Source organism: Tachyglossus aculeatus, chromosome 24 (genome assembly GCF_015852505.1).
Source record: "Tachyglossus aculeatus isolate mTacAcu1 chromosome 24, mTacAcu1.pri, whole genome shotgun sequence".
NCBI lineage: Eukaryota > Metazoa > Chordata > Mammalia > Monotremata > Tachyglossidae > Tachyglossus > Tachyglossus aculeatus.
The window spans coordinates 5674743-5699198 of NC_052089.1; the positions used below are offsets into that span (position 1 = coordinate 5674743).

At 45.9% G+C, this 24456-nt stretch overlaps 1 protein-coding gene across 2 annotated transcripts; it reads right to left on the reverse strand.

Moving 5' to 3' along the window:
* Window positions 1-3451: 3451 nt before the first annotated feature.
* Window positions 3452-23639, reverse strand: LOC119945197 (carnitine O-palmitoyltransferase 2, mitochondrial-like). 2 transcript variants are annotated; one of them, XM_038766265.1, is made up of 5 exons: window positions 23418-23614; window positions 21371-21451; window positions 19645-19751; window positions 10933-12243; window positions 3452-4961 (listed from the first exon to the last, which is right to left on the reverse strand). In XM_038766265.1, exons 1-5 carry the CDS (start codon window positions 23612-23614, stop codon window positions 4630-4632), a joined length of 2028 nt encoding a protein of 675 aa, XP_038622193.1. In that variant the 3' UTR covers window positions 3452-4629. The 2 variants fall into 2 exon arrangements, with proteins under 2 accessions (XP_038622193.1, XP_038622194.1); XM_038766266.1 differs by lacking the exon at window positions 19645-19751 and having other exon boundaries at window positions 23555-23639.
* Window positions 23640-24456: the final 817 nt, after the last annotated feature.

Below are 24456 nucleotides of genomic sequence, written 5' to 3' on the forward strand. Positions count from 1 at the left end.
AGCCATGTTTCAGTTAGGGAGAGGAGGAGTAGAGACCTGGAAATGAATAGGTCCAGGATGAAAGAGAGCTTACTTATAACACACTTGGCAGCAGCTGTCGAGGGAGGGGACATCCTCTCGTCTCACAAGCCCCCAACCTTGGTGTCATCCTCGACTCTGCTCTCTCGTTCACCCCTCACATCCAAGCCATCACCAAAACCTGCTGGTCTTACCTCTGCAACATTGCTAAGATCCGCCCTTTCCTCTCCATCCAAACCGCTACCATGCTCGTTCAAGCTCCCATCCTATCCCGTCGGGATTACTGTATCAGCCTCATCTCCGATCTCCCATCCTCCTGTCTCTTCCCTCTTCAATCCATACTTCACATCGCTGCCCGGATTGACTTTGTCCAAAAACGCTCTGGGCATGTTACTCCCCTCCTCAAAAATCTCCAGTGGCTACCAATCAACCTATGCATCAGGCAGAAACTCCTCACCCTCGGCTTCAAGGCTCTCCATCACCTCGTCCCCTCCTACCTCACCTCCCTTCTCTCCTTCTACAGCCCAGCCCGCACCCTCCGCTCCTCTGCCGCTAATCTCCTCAACGTGCCTCATTCTCGCCTGTTCCGCCGTCGACCCCTGGCCCACGTCATCCCCCTGGCCTGGAATGCCCTCCCTCCGCACATCCACCAAGCTAGCTCTCTTCCTCCCTTCAAGGCCCTACTGAGAGCTCACCTCCTCCAGGAGGCCTTCCCAGACTAAGCCCCCTCCTTCCTCTCCCCCTCCTCTCCCTCTCCATCCCCCCCACCTTACCTCCTTCCCCTTCCACCTGTATATATGTATATACGTTTACATGTATTTATTACTCTATTTATTCATTTTATTTGTACATATTTTTTCTATTTATTTTATTTTGTTAATATGTTTAGTTTTGTTCTCTGTCTCCCCCTTCTAGAGTGTGAGCCCACTGTTGGGTAGGGACCATCTCTCTATGTTGCCAACTTGTACTTCCCAAGCGCTTAGTACAGTGCTCTGCACACAGTAAGCGCTCAATAAATACGATTGAATGAATGAATGAATGAATGTCAAGAAAACAAACATTATGATAACTGGAAGTTTTAACATGTTTGTAGTGAATGGAGAGAAGATTGAAATAGTTGATAATTTTCCTTCTCCTGGGATCGATAATCAATAGTAAAGGAACTAGTAGTCTAGAAATACACCAAAGATTAATGTTAGGAAGACTTTCTATGAAGAGCCTGGAAAAAGTTATGAAATGTGCTGATGTAACAACTGCCACAAAAATACAAATTGTCAATTCTATGGTGTTTCCAGTGACAATGTATGAATCTGAAAGCTGGACAGTGAAATAGCAGGATAGAAAGAGCACCAATTCTTCTGAAATGAGGTTTTGGAGAAGGCTTTTGTAAATACCATGGACTGTCTGAAAAACAAACAAATAGTTTTTGGAGCAAATTAAGCCAAAGTGATGTTAGGAAGGCCAAATCACTCGATGTAGATTAGCATATTTTGGAGGCATCATCAGGAGAACTAATTCTCTGGCGAGGACACTAATGCTAGGAAAAGTCCAGGGAAAATATGGAAGAGGCAGATCAGCAGCTAGATGGATAGAGACCATAACAACGATAACGGAAGAACAGTTAGAAAGGTTGCAGATTATGGCAGACAGGACATGACATTCTGGAGAAACTATATCCATGTAGTCATTATGAATCTGAAATGACTTTTAATAATAATAATAGCTAAGCCATGAGAAATAGCATGGCCCAGTGGAAAGAGCACAGGCCTGGGTGTCAGAAGACCTCGGTTCTAATCCTAGTTCCACCACTTGTCTGTTGGGTGACCTTGAGCAAGTCACTTCACAACTCTGTACTTCAGTAATCCCCTCTTTAAATTGGGATTAAGACTATGAGCCCCATGTGAGATATGGATTTTGTCCAACCTGATTAGTTTTATCTATCCCAGGGCTTAGTAGAGTGCAGTAATTGATTTAGTGATTATTTACTGATTTAGTCAGTAGTTAGATGGAGTAGTTAGCACCCTGGTTTCCTATCTCCTAGTCCTCTGGTCTTGCACATTTTCACCTCCAAGCAACTGCTTTCACCTCTGCTCTCTCTTGCTGGTTCCCTAATTGGCTCCCTCCCAAACTCTGTCTCCACTCCTTCTCCCATGTTCCTCACCGGTTTCCACCCCCGGTCTTTTTCCCTTCTCTTCATCCCCATTTTGCCCTCTTTCTCCTGGCCCACCTCAGTTTCTTTTTCTACATCACTCTCCCTTCTCCTGGGGCTTCCCTCTTCTTTCAACTGGTCTCTCAGGCTGTGATGGTGTCCAGTTGGTGGAGGGTGCCAGGATACTAGTGCCACTGCTGTGGGCTTGTGTGGCTCCTTGGCCCAGTCAATCACTGACCCTATTGGTCTCTTTGCAGAGAAGCAGCATGGCTTAGTGCAAAAAGCATGGGGTTGGGAGTCAGAGGTCATGGGTTCTAATCCCGACTCCTCCACTTATCAGCTTTGTGACTTTGGGCAAATCACTTAACTTCTATGTGTCTTAGTTACCTCACCTGTAAAATGGGGCTTAAGACTGTGAGCCCCACGTGGTACAACCTGCTTACCTTATATCTATCTACCCCAAGGCTTAGGACAGTGCTTGGCACATAGTAAGCACTTAACAAATACCATCATTATTATTATTTGCAATGTGGCCACCCCAAGCCACTGCCTCTGCATCCCTACCTGCCCATTATGTCCCCTTCCCAACTGGTTCTTCCAGGACTCCTGGGAACAGGTCTCTTCACAGCTGATTTGATGACCAGTCAACACACTCACCTCAAAGAACAGCCCCTGTGACAGCAATTGGAGGCCAGGAAGTGCCACTTGCAAGCTGGGCAAGTCACTCTCAGCTCTGTTGGCTACACCAGCTCTATTCTCCGGGAGTCTGGGAAGGCAGTGGGAGGAGCAGTGTGCCCTAATGGAAGGTACACTGAGTCTGGGAGTCAGAGAACCTGGGTTCTAATCCCAGTTATATCACTTGCCAGCTATGTGACCTTGGACAAGCCACTCAATTTCTCTGTCTCTCAGTTTTCTCATCTGTAAAATGGGGATTCAATACCTGTTCTCCCTCCTACCTATACTGGAAGCCCTTTGGTTAGACAGAGACTGTGTCCAACCTAATTATCTTGCATTTACCCCAGGGGGACTTAATTCAAAGCTGGGCTTAAAGTAAGAGTGTAACAAATACCACTGTTATTACTGCAAGGCTAGAACAGTCATAGAACTTAGAAATTCTGGAAGGTGAACTTCATCTAAAGAAAACAAATGAAAGAATATCTCAAAAGTTAAATTCCATTACTTACTTCACATAGAAATCACACATTCAGCTTCATTTCAGATTACTGATGGAATGTCAGGGTGAGCTAGTTTGATTCAAAGTAGGAACTTTTATTGAAACTCAAATAATTTATTTCTAACAAGCAACACAGATCGAACAGAAGACACCACAATTCAAGCATGAGGTTTGCCAAGTACATCAAAAGGTAACATGTAAAAGAATCAACATGTGGGAGTTGAAAATAACCATAAATTTTAACAACAAATCCCAGACTGCCATACAGAGAAAAGAAGGTACTGTTAGTGGCTGGCCCCTTGTATAAACCAGAAAACCTGGGTTTGGGCCTTGTGATACCCACCAGTCACCGACATGTTCTGGTGCTGACAAAGTGTCAAAGGCCAGTCATTCTCTCTATGCCCGTAATACTGGTGGTGGGGTGGTGGTCAGAAGCACAACTTCCAGACAAGGATTCAGCCCACCTTGGTCAGTCAGTGTGAGTGAGAATGTCTAGTCTAAAGGCCGAGGAGAGAATTGGAGGGCAGGCCCAGAGTACTCTGACTAACCCTTAGGTCCTATTCCCGGTGCACTGCTTCCCTCAGGAAAACACATCCAGTAATCTGGGAGATAGCCTATGGACACCTGTTCCCATGAAGGGGGGCCCTTGGGACACCCAGACAAAACTGACACACAGTGGGGAGTGGAGCCAGGTATCCTTCTGTCAGTTTGCTCCCCATCCCCATAGAGGTGCACCTCTATTTTCCTGCTTCCTTCCCAACTCACCAGGCTGGCTGCTGTTGGAGCTGGTGCCTGGGCTGCCCTGGGAGATGAGGTGAAGATGGAGTGTCAGTTCACTAAGGGGAACAGGCTTCCATGGTGCTTTAGATCAAGGAACTCTCAACTTCGGGGAAAATATGCAGGGAAAATCCTCCAAGAGCAGTTTTGCCTTCACCAGGACCCTGTAGAAATCTTGCTTGCCTAGGGTGACCCTGCCCAGGTCTGTCCCTTGCAGGTGTAGTTGGAAGATGGGAAGGGTTCAGCCTAAAGACAAGGACAGGGGCCAATTCAAGCAGCTCCCAGCCCCTCCTCTTCCCCAAGGCTCTGATGGTAGAAGGATGAGTAGAATTCAGTATACTATCAGGAAAGCATGGTATTCAGAGATGGAAAAGAGATACACAGAGGAGGGTAGACCAGGTCCCTGGCCCACAAGGGGCTCACACTCTTAACAACGAGGAGGGGAGAGGGTTGGCAACAGACATCGAAGGAAAGGTGAATTGAAATGGAGAAAAACGAAGGCAAAAAGACTCTAAATTTGGACTGGTTTGCCTCTGAGCACAGCTACAATTTTCTCGAGGCCAGTTATTACTGCCTGGGAGAATTCCTGGGCACCCCTCCTGGAATAGCAGGAGATATTGAAGGTGAGACAGTCCTTGTGAATGGAGTAGGCCACACCAACACCATTGGGTGTGGCCGGTGCTACCCCCGCAGTTTTTAGCAGCGGGCTAGCTATGGCGCTGGTGGAGAGGATGATGTGGTTGAGTCGCACATACGCTGGGTCTTGGAAGAAATCAGGGAGTGCCTCCCACCTCGATGCAGATAGGTTACGCAGTGCAAACAAGTGTCCGTCAAACCCCTGGCCTGTGGAAACAGACAAGACCGGTTAACCCTCACACAACATTTTTCTAAAATGCAGTTCCAAAGCAGCCCTGAGCAGGCCATGGGCCCTGGGGAGTTCATTCAACACCAAATGAGAGAAATCCTGGCTTGGAACTGGTGAGGTGAGAAAACCCAACTCCATCAGGAGCCTTCAGACTCAACAACCTCAGCAAGGCACCAATGGGTTAGTCACTTCCTCAGGCTCTGGGGACCCTGCTTTGTTTCTCAGGATCCACAACTGTGAACTTATGAAATGGATAGGGGTGGGGCAGGGGAGTCAGTAATGTCTGCTGCTCCTGCTGCTTCACAGGGATAAATAAGAAGAACTGTGGTATCTATTTAGCACCTACTGCATGCCACTCACAGAATTAAGTGCTGCAGTAGATATATGATAGTCAGGTCAGACAGTCCCTGTCCCTGTTACACTCCTGCAGACTGCTAGCCGACCCTTGATGCTGGTCACAAAGGAACTGGTCAAGAGAGTGAGGATAGATTCCCATTATCATCATCATTACCATCTATTATCAATCCATCTCGGGTAATATTTATGGAGCACTTACATTATTCTGAGAACCATACTAAGCACCTGAGAGAGTATAATTATAGGTATTTACTGAGTGTCCATTGCATGCAGAGCACTGTACTGTAGCCATACTAGCTGCTTGGGGTTCATTCTGATAAGTGTCTCTGAGATTAAAGTGCCAAGATAGGAATGTGTCTATAATACCATGGAAGGATGAGGATGGACCCTATATATTGAGGATGGGATTGGAGATGCCAAATTGTCATAAATTAAGAAGGATGCCAGCCAGAGTATGGTGTCATGATTCTATCTTTTTTTGTTTCCTTAAGAAACAAAACAGAGTTCAGTCTTTCTCGCTGATAAAAATAAATAATAATAAAAATACTAAGTGCTTACTATTTGTCAAGCACTATGCTAAGCACTGGGGTAGATTCAGGATAATCAAGCAGCAGGGCCTAGTGTATAGAGCATGGGCCTGGGATTCAGAAGGACCTGGGTTCTAATCCTGACTCTCCATTTGTTTGCTGTGTGACCTTGGGGCAAGTCATTTAATTTCTCTGTGCCTCAGTTACCTAGGCTGTAAAATGGGGATTAAGACTGTGAGCCCCATGTGGGACAGGGGCTGTGTCCAACCTGATTGGCTTGTATTCACTCCAGCACTTAGAACAATGCCTGGCATATTGCAATGAACAAATGCCACAAGTATCATCATCATTTTTATTATTGCTATTATCATTATTATTATTGGTCTCAGAATTAATGGGGAAGGGAGAACAAGGTATTTCAAATCTCATTTTATAGATGAGGAAATGGAGGCATAGAGAACTTAAGTGACTTGGCCAAGGTCACACAGCAGAGAAGCAGTGGCCTAGTTGGAAGGAGTATGGGCCAGTTCATCAGGGGATATGGGTTATAATCCTGAATCTACACATTCCAGCTGTGTGACCTTGGGCAAGTAACTTAACTTTTCTGTGATTCAGTTTCCTCATCTATTAAATGGGGATTCAATATCAGCTTTCTCCTACTGTGAATCCCATGTGAGGCAGAACTGTGTCCAATTTGATTATCCGAATCCAGCCCAGTGCTTAGAACAGTGATTGACACATGCTATGTATTTAACAAGTACTATTATTATTATTATCTAACCCAGAGCTTAGTACAGTGCTTGGCCCACGGTAAGTGCTTAACAAATATCACAATTATTATTAGCAGGAAAATGTCTAATCCCATCTCTGCCACTTATCTGCTGTGTGACCTTGGGCAAGTCACTTAACGTTTCTGTGCCTCGGTTTCCTCATCTGTAAAATGGGGATGAATCCTACTCCCTCCTACCTGGATTGTGAGCCTTATGTTGGGCAGGGACTATATCCAATTTGATTATCTTGTATCTATCTCAGTGCTTAGTACAGACATCATAAATGCTTAAAAAGTACTATTAAAAAATGTGTCAAAGCTAGAATTAGAATTCAGGTTTCCTGATCCCTACTGCTGTGTTCATTCCTCTAGGCTACTCTGCTTCTTACATTGTTTCTCTCTCTCCCTCAACACTCCAGAATTTCAATGAACTCCTCACCTGTGGAACTCTGCCCTTCAGCCTTCTGACTAAAAATGGCCTTCCTGGGCAACTCCAGTAATAGGGCTAAAATCAAAACATTCCCTAGGATTCTGAAGGTTGATTATAAAGAGGATATTGGCCAGCTGTTCTTCATCTTCCAAGGTGGTGGAACAAGAGAAAATGGGATCAAAATGCAGCTAGGTAAGCTCAGAGACTTTCCTGATCATGAGCTTGATAGCCATTAAATTGAGTACCTGGGAAAGGCCGTGAAGTTTTCTTCCCTGTGGATTTTTAAAGCAGGCTGCACTGGACATCAGTCTCTCTGGGATAACTTGTCAGACCGGAAGTGGAACAAACCAAAGCTTGAGATGTCCTCAAGTCTACCAGATTGTAAGCTCCTGGAGGGCAGGGGTCTTGCCTGCCAACTCTATTGTGTTATTGTCTCTCACGTGAGCCCCAAGTGGGACAGGAACTTTGTCTGTCCTGATTGACTTGTATTTATCCCAGCACTTGGAACAATTTGCTTGCCAAAGCAAATAATTACAGTGCCTGCCAAACACCATAATTATTATTCTTTCCCAAGTACTTTGTTGAGTGCTCTGAGCCCAGTAAACATTCGATAAAAAACCACTGATTGATTCATCTAAGACTGGAACAGTGACTTTTGAAACTTTGAAGGTCAGCACTGGCTTTAGAGATTTGACCACTTTGAAACAGAAAAAAACTTCCTGCCCCCAACTGCCTACCTCATTTTATAGGTCATCAACTTATCAGTATACAGGCGAGGGTCTTGGCCTGGGCCTGGTGCCTGGGCAAAAGTCTTTCTGGAAAAGCCCCCAGCAAGGCTGGTGCAGAAGTTGATAAAGAACCCAAAATATAACTCACCTGTAGCCCACTTAGCCACTGCTCCAACATACTTTCTGCGTGAGAACATGGAATGGGGTGGGGCAAGAAAGCAGGACAAGGGCAGGGAGAGGGAGGGCCTACTTTCTCTAAATGACCCCAGGAGCCCAGAAGGTTTCCTCCTCCTTCCACTTCCTACCTGTGGTTTTCTAGCCCTGTAAACCTACATGAATGCCCAGACCTCACAGAAGTGGAATTGGCTCCATCCACTGCTCCTGGGAAAATCAGACTATGTCTAATATGTTTATACTGTAGCACCTCAACTTGGCACATAATAATAAATAGCACAATCATTATTTTGTATTGTATTTGTAAAGCACTTACTATGCACCAGGCACTGTACTAAACACTGGTGTAGATACAAGCTAGTCAGGTTGAACACAATTCATGTCCCATATGTCCCAGTCTCTTTTGTGGGCTCCTACTCTGCCTCCCACTCCCTAATTATGGGTGTCTCCCAAGGATTAGTTCAGGATCCCCTTCTATTCACCATCTACACCCATTCCGTAGGAGAACTTATTCACTCCCATGGTTCCAACTACCACCTCTATAAGGATGATTCCCAAATCTATACCTTCAGTCCTGATCTCTCTCCCTCTGCAGTCTCATATTTCCTCCTGCCCTTATGACATCTTTACTTGGCCTGACATTATCTCAAACTTAACATGCCATTACCTTAAACTTAACATACCCAAATCAGTCTTCCTTTTCTTCCTACCCAAACCCTGTCCTCCTGACTTTCCTATCACTGTAGACAGCACCACCATCCTTCCATTCTCACAAGTCTGTAACCTTGGTGTTATCCTTGATTCCTCTCTTTCAACCCTCTTATTCAGTCTATCTCTAATTTCTTTTGGTTCAACCTTCACGACATCACTAAGGTCCATCCTTTCTTCTCTATCCAAACTGCTACCACGTTAATCCAATCACTTATCCTATCCTGCCTTGATTACTGTATTAGCATCCTTGCTGACCTCCCTGCCTTCTGTCTCTCCCCACTCTAGTTCATACTTCACTCTGCTGCCAGGATCGTTTTTGCTATAGAACCGTTCAGTCCATGCTTCTCCACATCTCAAGACCTTCCAGTGGTTGCCTATGGGTTCTAAGGTGAATTGAGGCTCCCACCATCTCAAGGTCAAACTCTGTCTCATGGCTGTCTGAGCTAGCAAAGTGGGACTCGGAAGTGTGAGTAGAACACCACTCCTGCAACCGAAACCACTAGATAGACATCCCAGGCCAGAATACCGAAGGTGTCCTTCATCTCTTTGCCAACCAAATAAGGTATGGAAGAGGGGGCAGAGATGGGGGAAGCAGAAGCCAGAAGCTGGAGTGGCCTGGGAGTGCAGGTAATAAAAGCCTGCCTCTGACCTTCTGAGCAGTGGGCCAGGAATTATAGCTGTTGCTTGCATATCACCACTGTCCAGAACTTCGGTCACCTACTCTATCTCTGGAACCAGCGTGATAAGTGAGGGACTGCAGGACGGGTGAGTGTCATTTGTGGGAGGAAGCGTGGTGCTTCACTACTGGTGGGTTACACATAAATGAATTCCTCCTTAGTGGGAAGCATTCATGGGTGGGAGTGAGGTGCTTCACCACATGCAAGCAACACATACATGGACTCCTCCCAGGTGGGAAGTGCTCGTGGGCAGGAGTTTGGTACTTCGCCACATGCAAGTAATGCATAAATATATTCCTCCCTACATGGAGACTCCAATATAATTAAATAATTGTATCCCTCACGAAAGCAAAGTTCAATTCACCACATGGAATAAATTTTGCTTGGCTCAGCCCTTGACACCGTCCTCTTTCTCTCACTGAGCCAAATCTATCCCCAGGTGAAGGGTAACATCATCCACCTCTGCATCAAAAAGAAATTCCTTACCATTGGCTTTATAACACTCAACCACCTTGACCCCTCCTAACTCACCTTGATACTCTTCTACTACAAACCAGCCTGCACACTTAAATCCTCTAATGCCAACCTACATATCGTACCTTGATCTCATCTATCTTGCAGCTGACATCTCGCCTGTGTTCTGCATCTCTCCTGGAATGCCCTCCTTCCTCAAATCTGACAATTACTCTCTCCCTCTTTAAAGGAGCCTTATTGAAGGCACATCTCCTTCAAGGGGCTTTCACCGACTATGCTCATTTCTCCTTTTCCTGCTCTATTTTGCATCACCCTGACTTGCTCCCTTTACTCACCGCTCACCCCAGCCCCACAATGCTTAAAATATTAATGTATTATTACATATAACTTATTTATATTAACGTTTCCTCCTCTAGACTGTAAGCTCACTGTGTCTGTTATATTGTTGTTTATACTCTTCCAAGCACTTAGTACAGTACCTTGCACAGTAAGTGCTCGATAAATTGATTGACTGATGGGACTCAAAGTCTTAATCTCCATTTTATAGATAAAGGGACTGAGGCTCAGAGAAGTTAAGTGACTTGCCCAAGATCACACAACAGACAAGTGGCGGGTTCTTCTGGGTCCTTCTGACTTTCAGGCCTGTGTTCTACCCATTAGGTAAGGCTGATTCTCATTATTAGTAGTACTAAATGAACCACTTTTGAGCTACAGAAGTCAGCAGCAGGAGCTGAGGCATAATAGGCTGGTTATTTAAAGTTCAAAGACTAAGCACAGTGGTGCCCAGTGCCATATCCGTACCCAGCAGGGAAAAGACCAGACAAAAAACAGAATGTTCTGGACAAACCAGACAACTATCCACTCCATGAGAGCGTGTCCCATGCCCTATCCTCCCAGTCCCATCTGTTCTGCTCTCCTGCTCAGTGTGCTGAGGAGGTCCTGTGTCCATGCAGTGAATGCCTACGGCTCAGTCGCCTCACAGGAGAAGGGTTTTACTTCCCTATGAAAGCCTCTAGCAGATGAGACAGGGGTGAGGGGCCCCCATCTCCCAGGAGCCACCACCCCTACTGCCCAGCTGCCCAATATCAGAAGCAATACTCACCCATGGCTGCCTCTCTTATCAGGCGGACATGGTAGTGGGAGGAGTCAGCAAGCAGGCCTTGGAGCTCCTCCACACTTCTTGGGGAAGGTTCCTGGATCAAGGCCTCGGCCGCACGGTTGGAGAAGACAGAGACAGGACGGATGATCTCAGTGCGGCCATGCTTGAAGGTTGCGGTGCTGCAGGACTCGTTGGTTGGGACAGTCTGACCATGCATAACCCGGAAAGCCATCTGGTAAGAGAGCTGAACCATGGCGTCTGGGCTCACCCCATGGTCCTTCAGAAGGTTTCTCCCACCACGGGCAAACTCCACAAACTGGAAAGTCAGAGTCCTTCTGGTGAGGTCAAAGTTCTCTTTGGCTTTGGAGATCCCCGCCTTTATGGCTCCATTCAACCTGAATTCGAGGCGGGTCACAGCAGTGCAGGAGTTGGCTGCCACGGCCTCTGACTGGTCCTGGGGGGTGATGGCAGGGGACCGGCTGCTGTCTTTAGAGACTTCATCCAGGAATCGGAGGAAGGTCAGGACATCACCCCAAGAGTGCTCAAAGTGAATGGCCGCCTGTCCATCCTGGGTCAGGATGAGGTTGAAGGACTTATCAAACCAGCGGTTCATGCCATCACCATGCAGCATGTTGTGAGAAAGGTGGTCGGGGTTCTGGATGGGGAAGTCATCCAGACACAGGCAGAACATGGCTGAATCTACCTTTCTCAGGGCCTCCTCATTGCCATTATTCAAGAGCTCCTGCCTCAGCTGGGCCCAGATGTCTCGGTTTTCGCTGGTCAGGTAGGCCAAGGGGAACTCGGGAACAGGGAGGTCATCAGCCAGGATAGACTTTAGGTGAGCCTGGATTTCAGGTGCCTTCACTATATTTCTCTTCTGGTCCAGGACGTCAAAGACATAGAAATTTCCCTTCCGTAACACTATAACATGCTTCCCCTTTTCATCCGTGAACAACTCATCCCTCCCAGGCCTGGGCAGGCGGGTTGTGTTAAAAAGTCTGAAAAACTGGGACATATCCAAGGGGTAGGCATTGACCATAGAGGCCGCGTTACACACAAGAGAAGGAGGGACAAACTGGATGAGCTTCTTAAACCCCTCAGTGTCCGTCTTCTCTGGGTAGAGGTGCAAGACTTCTGGCTCCAGGTAGCCAGCCCTGAAGGTCTTGAGGAACCGGAGGGCTGAAACAGTCAGGTTGGTTGCCCGAGTGAGCTGGTCATTGTGGCTCGGGTTTGGGTCCAGGTGGAAAGCTAACCCTACATTAGTGCTGAAGGCAAGCGGGCTGCGGAGAGTCAGGTATGTGTTCAGCCACATCTCTAGATGTGAGAGAGTTGAGGAAATGGAAAGCTTCAACATGAACATCACAGTATCAATCCAGTAAGAAATCCCTCTCATCTCTGGGCATTCTGTGCCTGCAGCAGAGCCTTGGACCCCCCCATTAACAGGTTCACATTTCTGCTGGCATTTCCCAACTCCAGCCCTTCCACTCCAACCAAATGGCCACCAATCTGATCCAGGGGCTCGGCATATCCTGGTTTGACTACTGTATCTGCCTCTTCAATGGTCTCCCAGCTTCCTCTAGACTGTGAGCTCCTCTAGACTTGTTGTGGGCGGGGACTGTGTCTGTTTGTACTGTTGTATTGTACTCTCCCAAGCACTTAATGCAGTCCTCTACACATAGTAAGAGCTCAATAAATATGACTGATTGACTGACCAATTACAAGCCCTCCCTTCTCCAGTCTGTACCTCATTCTGCTGCATGGGGCATCTAATAATAATAATCACTGTGGTGTACGTTACGTACTTACTATGTGTCAAGCTCTAAATGCTGGGGTAGACACAGGATAATCAGGTTGGACACAGTCCTTTTCCCACATGGGGATCACAGCCTAAGTAGTGGGGAGAACAGATATTAAATTCCTATTTAGCAGATCAGGGAACTGAGGCACAGGGAAGTTAAGTGCTTTGCTCAAGGTGAGTGGTGGAGTTTGATGGCGGCAGTTGTTCCGGATGGCCACCAAGTCGCCGGGCGACTAAAGAATTAGTCAGACAGCATGTGACTGCCGAAAGTTTTAATAAAGTTTTATTGGTAAGGCCAAAGACCGAATAGGGGGTAACACACCCGGTGGGCTCCTTTCCTTAAGGGAAAAGGCCCCGAAGACCGAATAGGGGGTAACACACCCGGCGGGCTCATTTCCTTAAGGGAAAAGGCCCCGAGTGCCCTATACAATGGGCTTATATACTGCTGTTGCTGATCACAGTGATTGGTAGATTTGAAAACAGTGGGGACTGGATTGGTGCAGATTTGGTACAGCTTTTGTGCAGAGCTGGGTGGAGTCTATCACCTTATTTGGTTTGGTTTCTGGACCCAGCCAGTGGGCTGCAGGGTCTAAGGCCCATACCAGATATGGCAACAGAACCGTGTACATTCAAACAATATCTGCTACCTTTCCATGGTGCATGAGGGGCCCCCATCAGAGTTGGTATTAGAACCCAGGGTCTCTGACTCCCAGACCTGTGCTCTTTCCAGTAGGCCATGCTGCATGTCTGTGCATGTCTCCTCACTCCTCAAAAATTGCCTGCTACCTCTGCCTAAAACAGAAACTCTGACCATTGGCTTTAAGGCACTCCATCAGTTCTGTGACTCTTATCTATCTGTTCTCTTCTCCTACTACGCTGCAGCTTGTATTCAACATTCTTCCCAAGAAGTGTGGAGAAGCAGCATGGCCTAGTGAAAAGAGCACAAGCTTGGGAGTCAGAAGAACCTCGGTTCTAATCCCAGCTCTGCCACTTGCCTTCTGCAAGTCACATCACTTCTCTGTGCCTCAATCACGTCATCTGCAATATGGGAATTAAGACCTCGAGCCCCATGCGGGCCCTGTACTGTGTCCATCCTAACTAGCCTGTATAATAATAATAATAGTAATGGCATTTGTTAAGCGCTTACTCTGTGCAAAGCACTGTTCTGAGCACTGGGCACTGTTCTAAGCGCTGGACTCTAGTGCTTAATACAGTGCCAGGCATACTTAGAAAAGTACCTTTTAAAAAAAAATAACAAATACCACAAAAAAGCTCACTCTCTCACTGGACTTCCTTCTCCAGACTCTTCCACCCTGCTCACTCCCTCCCCCTTCAAATCTACCTAAATCTACCAGATAGTAGCTTCAGAGTCTTCTCCTCCAGGAGGCTTTCCCTGATTCACATGGCAGGCAAGTGGTAAATGGTAAAGCCAGGACTAGATCCCACGTCTATGCTATGCTGTTTATACTGTTGTATTGTACTCTCCCAAGCACATAATACAGTCCTTTGCACACAGTAAGAGCTCAATAAATATGACTGCTTGGCTGATTGACTGACTTTTACAAGCCCTCCCCTCTCCAGTCTATACTTTATTCTGCTGCATGGGGCATCTAATAATAACAATCACTGTGGTGCATGTTAAGCACTTACTACGTGTCAAGCTCTAAATGCTGGGGTAGACACAAGATAATCATGTTGGACACAGTCTTTTTCCCACATGGGGATCACGGCCTAAGTAGTGGGGAGAACAGACATTAAATCCCTATTTAGCAGATCAGGGAACCGAGGCACAGAGAAGTTAAGTGCTCTTTCCTTAACTTAAGAGTCTGGAGAAGGAAGTCCAGTGAGAGGGTGAGCTTTTTTGTGGTATTTGTGTTTGTTTTTTGTTTAAGGGTACTTTTTTAAGTGTGCCTGGCACTGTATTGAGCATTAGAGTAGATACAGGATAGTTAGGTTGGACACACTCCAGGGCCCGCATGGGACTCGAGGTCTTAATTCCCATATTGCAGATGAGGTGACTGAGGCACATAGCTACGACTATGCTCTTTCCATCAGGCCACACTGCTCTACAGCACCCCCTACTATCATCTCAGCATTTTGGCACCTCCTTAGCACTTCTGCCCTCACAACCTCTTTTTGCATTTTTATACAAAGCAATTTAAATAATCAATCAATCAATCAATCGTATTTATTGAGCACTTACTGTGTGCAGAGCACTGTACTAAGCACTTGGGAAGTACAAGTTGGCAACACATAGAGACGGTCCCTACCCAACAGTGGGCTCACAGTCTAGAAGGGGGAGACAGAGAACAAAACAAAACATATTAACAAAATAAAATAAATAGAATAGATATGCACAAGTACAATAAATAGAGTAATAAATATGTATAAACATATATACATATATACAGGTGCTGTGGGGAAGGGAAGGAGGTAAGGCGGGGGGGGGGATGGAGAGGGGAAGGAGGGGGAGAGGAAGGAGGGGGCTAAGGCATCCTGGCGGAGGTGAGCTCTCAGTAGGGCCAGTACTTCCTCTTCCTCACATTTGTAAATTATGGTGTGTCTGCCTCTCTTGTTAGATTGTAAGCTTCTTGTAGACAGGGTTGGGTCTAATTTCCCAAATGGTTAATATACTATACTTCACACCGTTGTGCTCATTAAATATTATTGATTGATTTCTGACCATGTGCACCCATAGATCCATTTCAGGACTAAGTAGCCACTGGACAGAGCTTTCCTACCAAAATCAGCCTGAACAGGAAGATGGTGCTGGGTGGGCTTATCAGGGTTGGCTGGAATTTTCAGGATCTGTTCATATGCAGAACTGCCTCTGTATTCCCAGAACAATGTGAAGTCTAGGATTGGTTGTGGGGAGGAGGGAAGGGACCTTCATCCCATCATACCCTACTCCATCAGATGAGTGGGTGTCCTCTATTGGCATGACTGATGGAACATCTCTGAGATCAGAATCAATCAATCAGTGGTATTTATTAAGTGCTTACTGTGTACAGACCACTGTACTAAGCACTTGGTAGAGTATAACACAACAGAGTTGGTAGAAGTGATCCCTGCCCACAATCAGCTTACAGTCTAGATGGGGAGACACTCAATTCTGCCCAGAGAACTAGCCAAACCTGTAGGACTCTTGGAGGAAGGCTGTATGGGGGCTAGAAGTGATTCAGCAGGACCTAGACTCCTCTCAGTTTCACAGGTCTCAACGCCTTTCGATCCAGATGTTCCAAGCCAGACTCCAGGAAAGTTGTTTGCAGTGACTCTCCCTATGGACTGACTCCCTAATGGACCTCTGGCAAAGCTGGTCTTATTTCTCCCTGCCTGAGAGTTCCCACTGTAAGCTCTTGGCTGGGCTTATTTCCAACCCTTTCACCCTAACCCTAGAATCCTAAACAAGGTAGCTACTGAACCTCTGGAATCTGGCCACTGCTCTTTCTAGTTCCAGCAGCAGCTACAGGGCAGAAATTGAATTTCCAAATCCATTCTAGGGACTGCCAGCTCTGCCTCCCAAGTCCTGATGCAAGGAGAAGCCATCCAGCATCAATCACTCAATTGATAATATTTATTGGACATCAACTGTGTGGAGCACTATGCTAAGCACTAAATAGTAGTAGACATGAACACTGCCCTCAAGGACCTTACAGTCCAACAGGGGAGACAGACAGTAAAACAAATTCCAACTAAGAGAAAGAAGGAAGATGGTATATGGGCTTGAATTAGTACTTGAATAATACACATATAAGAGCAAGAGTAATTAAGTGCTCAAGTGGAGTGGAAGTGCTGATTTTGTAGCTTGCAAGGGGATATGAATTGGGAAGATGAAAGGTGTATGTAGGCTTCAGCCTTGCACAAGAACATTGTACTTGTACTAACATTGTACTAACAAATACCAACATTATTATTATTACTTGAGGAGGAAAATACAGAGCTAACCAAAGGAATGTGGGGTGTTGTGACTGAATGCTGACCACACATTCTGGAAGTTCAACACACAGTTTACCTAACACTTTGATTTGTGGTATTACACAAAGACACTGAGCAGCCCTGCAGATAGCTGAATGTACCCAGGACAGGAAGAAATGTTTATTGACTGATAAGATGTGCAGGGAGGTAACAGGCCAATAGGCCGCAAAGACCCAGCTGCACAGGAGCAGGGAAACAGCATGACATAGTGGATAAAGCACGGGCCTGGGGGTCAGAGGGTCATGGGTTCTAATCCTGGCTCCACTACTTGTCTTCTGTGTGACCCTGGGCAAGTCACTTCACTTCTCTGTGCCTCAATTACCTCATATGCAAAATGTGGATTGAGACGGTGAGCCCCATGTGGGACAAGGACTGCGTCCAACCCAATTTGCTTGTAACCACCCCAGTGCTGAGTACAGTACTGGCACAGAGTAAGCGCTTGACAAATACCATCATCATTATTATTTATGTATGCCCGACAGCCAAATGGTATATAAGACCTTGGAAAGATTTGGAGAGTTGAGCCTCAAACTTGGGTCACCTTGGGTCCAGAAATGCTGCAGCTGAGACCAGGCAACCTGAAACAGTGTGAAAGCAGGTTTGCTCTAGAACCCAGGGCTCACTCAAGCCAGAAGGATGTTGCTATGGTATCATTCCTCCTTTACACCTATCTCTTTATGATCTATTCTCCTAACTAGATGCGTATGGATTGACTGCAATTATCCTAATGAATCCCTTTTGCATCCCTGTAGCAGTGGTATTATAAGGTCAAATGCTTGCATAACCATATTATGTGTGTATTATGTTATTAGCATCTCCATCTTACACATACAGTAATTCAGAAACCAAGTACCCCACGGTCTTGTGACCCCTATTTCAATGCAAAGTGTTAATCAGGGAAGGCCTCTGGGGGAAGATGTGATTCCAGAAGGACTTCAAAGATGATGAGAGCAGTGATCTGTGAGAAATGAAGAGGAAATCGGGAGGAAGGGACTGAGGAAGGGGTCAGCAGCGGGAGAGATGAGAATGAGGCAAAATGAGTAAGTGAGCTTGAGAAGAACAAAAGGTGGAGTGTAGTGGGAAAAGACAGTGGATAAGGGAGGAGGAGGAGAGCTGATTGGGTAGTAGTAGTAGTAGTAGTAGTAGTAGTAGTAGTAGTAGTAGTAGTGGTATAGTATGGTAGTGGTAGTAGTAGTAGTAGTAATAGTATCTACGTTGGGTGCAGAGCAGTTTTGTGCCTTAAATCCCATGGTCAGGAGTATCAGCTTAATGCAAAAAGAAATGGACAACCATTTTTGAGGAGTGGGAAGGTGAGTGGGGTGATGTTTCTAAAAAATGACCCATACAGTAGATTGTCGAGGGGAGAGACTGGAGGTATGACAATCAATGAGGAAGCCGGTGTAGAAGACAAACTGTGACATAACAAGTCCCTGAACTAGTATGGTGGACGTTTGGATATGGAGAAAAGGGCAGGGGGCAGGCCCTGTTGAGGAGGAAAAACTAACAGGATTTAATTAGTCTAAGATAAGTCCACAAAAGCAGGATTGAGAGACAGGGAGGATGGCAATGGTGTCAACTGTGATGAAAAGGTTAGGTGGAGGAGAGGATTTGGAATGGAAGATGAGGAGGTCATTTTTGGAAATAGTGAGCTGGATTGGAGGTAGAGGAAATGCAAGATTATAGTTAAGGAGAGAAGTCAGGTCTGGAGAGGTAGATTTGGGAGTTATCAGCAGAGAGGTTGTAGTTGAAGCTGTGGGAGCAGATGAGTTTCCAAAGGAGCAGTTGTAAAGTGAGGCAAGAGTCACACAGCCTTAAGAGATATCCATAGTTTGAGAGGGTGGGAGGCTGAGGAAGAGCTGGAGAAGGAGACTGAGGATTGTCTACAGGGGAAGGAAGAGAATGAAAAGAAGACTTTTAAGAGAAGTAGCATGGCCTAGTGGAAATAGCACAGTTATGGGAGACAGAGGACCTGGGTTCTAGTCCTGGCTCCACCACTGGTCTGCTATATGATCTTGGACAAGTCACTCCACTTTTCTGTGCCTCAATGATCTCATCTGATTCAGACTGTGAGCCCCATGTGGAACATGGACTGTGTCCAACCTGACTAGCTTATATCTACCCAGCGCTTAGTACAGTGCCTGGCACATAATAAATGCTTAACCAATACCATAAAAAAATCCTACTTCCTCCACCTGCTTTTCGTGTGGTCTTGGACAAATCATTTAATTTCTGTACCTCAGTTTTCTCATCTGTAAAATGGGGATCAAATCCCTGTTCTCCCTTTCCCTTAGAGTGCAAAACCTATATAGGAACAGGGACTTGGTCAGACATGATTAACAGGTATCGATACCAGCACATAGTACAGTTTCTGGCATATGGTAAGCACTTAATAAGTATCAAGTGCCAAGTACAAGTAAAAAGTTCCTAGTAACAAGTATGACAGTTTGCTAAGCACTTAATACAGTGCTTTGCACATATTAAGTGCTCAATAAATACGACTGAATGAATGATTGTTATTTACCGAACTGTGTCATTAACCCGAGGTCCCGAGGGCGAGTCTATGCATTTAGATCTCATCTAAGCATTTGGGTCTGTGACCTTTTGGTATTTGGTGTTCACCCCACCATTAACCCCATAACACTTATGTACATTTATAAATGATATAGTATAAATTATTCACTTTTACTAATGGTTGTCTTCCACTCTAAACAGTAAGCTCATTGTGGGCAGGGAACATGTCTACCAACTCTGTTGTATTAGTCTGTGCCAATCACTCTGCATACAATAAATACTAAACAAATACCATTAATTGATTGGTAGATTATTTGAGAGAGAGAAGCAGGAGTCCTCATCTCCTCACCTGAATTTCTCAGCAATCACTGCACTACACTGCCATCAACCTCCCTGCCCACGATTCCACTTGCCCCACAGGCCTCTCCTACCTGAGTAGTAACTGGTATCTTGTCGCAGCTCATCCTGAGCAACGAGCTGTTCATGCAGTTCTTTTCCAATTCCTTCCTTGAAATTTTGACTCAGCTTCTCTGTTTTCCTAAGAGAGTCAGGAAGTTTGTAAGAACATTGAATTCTTCTTGAACTCTGTCTATTGGCATACATACTGGACATTTTGGAGCTGAAGTAGGTATACTTAGAACAGTGCTCAGCGCTTAGAACAGTGCTTGGCACATAGTAAGTGCTTAACAAATGCCATCATTATTATTATTATAAGTGCTGTGTGGGGCTGAGGGGGAATAAATATCAAAGGATACAGACCTAAGTGCATAGACGATGCAGAAGGGATAGGGAGCACAAACACAAAACTGTGAGACCCTTTAGACTGTGAGCTCATTGTGGGCAGGGAATGTGTCTGTTGTTAGAGTCTATTCACCCAAGCGCTTAGTACAGGTTTTGCACAAAGTATGTGCTCAAGTATGTGGTCATGGGTTCAAATCCCAGCTCCACCACTTGTCAGCTGTGTGACTTCGGGAAGTCACTTAAATTCTCTGTGCCTCAGTTATCTCATCTGTAAAATGGGGATTAAGACTGTGAGCCCCACATGGGACAACATGATCACCTTGTATCCTCTCTAGCACTTAGAACAGTGCTTTGCACATAGTAAGCGCTTAACAAATGTCATTATTCTTATTATTATTATTATAAAGATGATTGAATGAATGAACTACTTAGGATTAGTGAATGGATTAGAGCATGGGCCTGGAAGTCAGAAGGACCTAGAGTCTAATCCTGACTCTACTACTTGTCTGCTGTGTGGCCTTGGGCAAGTCACTTAACTTCTTTGTGCCTCAGTTACCTCATCTGTAAATTGGGGTTTAAGACTTTGAGCCCCATGTGGGACAGGGACTGTGTCCTACTTGATTAATTTGTATCTACCCCAGTTCTTAGTGCAGTGCCTGGCTCATAGTAAGCACCTAACAGATACTATTAAAAAAACCAAAACAAAAATACTTTCCCCCAGTAATGGGAGAGCACATGGAATATGTTCCCAGAAGATGTTGTGCAGCTGGGAACACCACCTGGTTCCAAAAGGGTTTGGTTAGATACAGGGATGCAGTCCTCCCAGTAGAGGGAAGGCTACTGACAGAGGAGCTGCTGAGTAACTGGCCCCACTGCTAATGGAGAGGATGGGAGGCCAGATGGGCCATCTTCACTCTATTCCTCCAAACATCCTGGCACCCTGTGATTAAACCCAGAGTCCAGGACTGGCCTGACTCAAGATGGCATTACTCAGGTACTTCTGTGCATGAAACAATTATAAATGAGAGGTTTTGAAAGAGGTTATACATTCTGAAATGATGCAGAAAGCAAACAGTGGGGTTTCCTCAGGGGAAGTAATTAGTTCACATACAACAATCAAGAAGAAATGGCTGGTTTCGGATCCTGAATTACCCAGATTTTTTGTCTGTTCGGCCCCGAAATTCTCATTCTCTCTCTCTCTCTAAATTCCCCCATCCCTCCCTCTCCCTCTTTTTCTCTATTTCTCCTTACTTTCCTCCTTCCTCCCTTTCTTTTCCTTTTCTCTCCCTCCCTCCCCTTTTTCTGCCCTCTCCTTCTCCTTCTCTGTCTATCTCTGTTTCTCTCTCTCCCCCACCCCCAACCCACCCAGACTGTGCAGGCCTACTCAGAAAGCAAAGAAATTGATTAAGTCAGTACCTGTATTCACCACTGTCTAAAAGAGGCTTCTGGGCATTAAGGTATCTCTTCACTGTGTCTTCTAGCTTGGGAATAGGCAGCCTGAAGGGAGAAGAGAGAGTCAGTATCTCCTCAGTAAAGATGACTATTGCCTTAAGGTTGATCTACTGAAACTAGCACTAATCCGACCCTTCCAGTTTGGCTGAAATGTCTGCTCTCAACCACAAAGGCAAAATAAATAAGAGTGCTTGGCAGAACCTAAATCAGAGCAGTAGTGAGCCAAACCCCACAGTCCTCACCATATTTCAACCTCTCTTGGCATGACAGTGGAAAAAGCACAGGCCTGCTAGCCAGGAGATTTAGGTTTTAATCCCAGCTCTACCTCTTGTCTGCTATGTGACCTTAACTTCTCTGGGTCTCAGTTTCCTCATCTGTAAAATGAGGATCCAATACGTGTTCTCTCTCCCACTAACACTGTGAGCTCTGTGAGGGGCAGGAACTGTGTCTGGCCTGATTACCTTGTATGTACCCCAGTGCTCGGCACATATGAAGTGCTTAGTAGACACCTTGATAATAGTTCTAAATATCCTGACTTCCCAAACATACTATTGTTTTTTTCTGACCTTATCTGCCTGCTAGGAAGCCATTTACTCAGCTAAGAATCTTTGTTCTTTTTAACAACTTAAAGTGAGTTCCTTAATATTAACTTCCTCTTGGAGAAATTTTTCTAAAATATTAAGAAGACATTTTCAATTTTTTTCCTGTATTTTCACCCTGAGGATGATGTATACTGGCTACCAAAACTGCTGGGACTTAGCCTAGGTAATGTGAAGTAGCAACCTCAAATATATTTTCTCTCAATTATAAACATTTCTGAGAAAAGTGTCAATAGAATGGAAAATAAATAAATAAAAATGATGTTAGTGTAGATCCTTCTCTAAAGTGGAGTATCCCAAATCACTCATAAATCCCAAAGATGACAAAAGGCTGAGGCTAAATTTTCAGACTGGAAGAAAATGAAAAATGAATAACGTTCCTATGAACTAGGAAAGGCTTTTGATCATTATCATTTAGCTGCTACTTTGTAGAAGAACACCAATTCTGTGTGACTCTAGAGTATTTTTCTGGAGAAACACTTGGATGAAGTGCTTCTCCCCTCTCAGGTCTGAATGAACTCCAGGACCATGCTGGAGCTGTGAGACTCAGCAGCAGTGGAGAAAATCTGCAGACATAAAAACTCTGGTCCCATATTGGAACCAGACAGGGAACAAGCCCGCTGAAAATCAGGTTGCCCAACATAAAGCCGAACTATAGGCCACCCCAGTTAAACTGGGCACTGAGAGAAACGTGATGTCATACTCTCCATTGGACAGAAGTATTTTGAGTTCATACAAATCCAGAGTGTTTCTTTAGGAGAAATCCTAACCCCTCCTCTTGATCCAGAGTTGTTGTATTAATGATAATAGTAGTATTTGTTAATCTCTTATTTTACTTTACTAAGTGTTGGGGTAGATAGAAGATAATCAGGTTGGACACGTTCCTTTCCCACAAGGCGGGGGGGTTCACAGTCTATGGGGGAGGGAGGATAGGTATTTACAGATGAGGAAATTGAGGCTCAGAGAAGCTAGCTGATTTGCCCAAAGTCACAGAACAGACAAGTGCATAGCCAGGACTAGAACCCAGAAGCCTAGAACTCCCAGGCTGCACTCCTTTGTCTAGGCTCCACTGCTTCCCCTCCGAGGCCTGTGTGAAGGTGGTTACTCCTTCAAACCCCATGGCAGGAACTGCAGCAGAGGGTGGTTTGGTGCCTAAAGATTGTAAGCTCCTTGTGGGCAGTGATCATGTCTATTCTCCCAAGTACTTGGTACAGTGCTCTGCCCACATTAAGCACTCAATAAATACCACTGATTGATAGATAAAAAAAGTGGAAATAAAGTGTCTGGTACTGTGGCCATAAGAAACAGGTGACAGAAGGCATCATGGTCCCTTCAGGAGAGAGGGAAAGAGGGAAGGAAGGAGGGAAGAAGTGAGAAGGAGTCCCACTGGGGCATGATAAAACCCTTCTTACCGGGGCAGGCTCTCCTGGTAGTGCAGGGTGTTGACAATGCTCTTGTGCAGGTAATCGCTGAGCTTGCAGGGGGAAGCCCTAAAACCCCTTTGTGAGTCGAGGCCGACTGTAGGCTTCCTGAAGCGAACTCTGCTTACCGTCACTCCGGACACCCTGATTGATCTCTGTGCCGGGGAAAAGAGCAGGTACCTCGCCATTAATGCTGGAAAAGGCGCTGCTCTGGGCAGCCTTAGGGCCTCTGGTGCTTGGGGACTTCCAGCCCAACTGAAAATAAACAGCTCTGCCTGACCGGAAATAACTGCCAGGAAATGGGTGGTGAGGCTGCCTCTAAAGTGGTCCAGGCGCCTCCTTCTGGTTCTGATGGCACAGCGCAGCCCAGGCCCAGGCCCAGGCCCAGGGCCAAGGTCCAACCTCTTGATCTTGACTCCTGGTCCTGGGCTCCAGGCTAGACCGCCCCAGCCCTGGGCGACCTCCTAGAACCGACTGATTTAGCCTCGCCTGAGGTTAGAGCTCCAGCTCTGAGCCAGGCCCTAGAATGGAGGCCCAGGCCCAGGCCCAGGTCCAGGCCCCAGAACTGCCACACCCATATCCCCTACCTTGAGCTGAAGCCTCGACTCTCTCTTCAGAGGCCCCAGTAGAAGGCGAACTCGGGCCCAGAACAACAATTTCCATCCATAACCACTCCAAGGAAATCACTTTGTAGAAATTCATCTAGGGATTTTCTGAGGGCCGTAGTGGCAGTTGATCAGCCAGGCCAAGCCCACGCTTGACATGGGTGCCATTCTAGCTGTGGATTCAGGGCAGGAAAACTGGTTACTGGCATTACCAGAGGTGCCATCTGGTAACAGTGAGACTTCCATGGCATTTTTTGGGCACTGTGTTGGCCTGGTGAGGAAATCTTTCATGTTTAAGTGGATTTCTGTTTGGTTTCATCAGAGCATTTCAGTTCATAATGACTGCCTTATCCAAAGGTCATTCTAGTTGCTTTACCAGTCCTGATTTGCCCAGGAGAACCCCAAGGAGATAAGGTGTTTTGCTT

Coding starts and splice junctions, on each gene's coding strand:
- LOC119945197 (XM_038766265.1), bottom strand. CDS start 23,614: ATGGCGAGGTACCTGCTCTTTTCCCCGGCACAGAGATCAATCAGGGTG. Junction 21,452..23,417: donor TACCAGGAGAGCCTGCCCCG/GTAAGAAGGGTT, acceptor TTCTCCCTTCAG/GCTGCCTATTCCCAAGCTAG. Junction 4,962..10,932: donor GATAAGAGAGGCAGCCATGG/GTGAGTATTGCT, acceptor CTGTTTCCACAG/GCCAGGGGTTTGACGGACAC.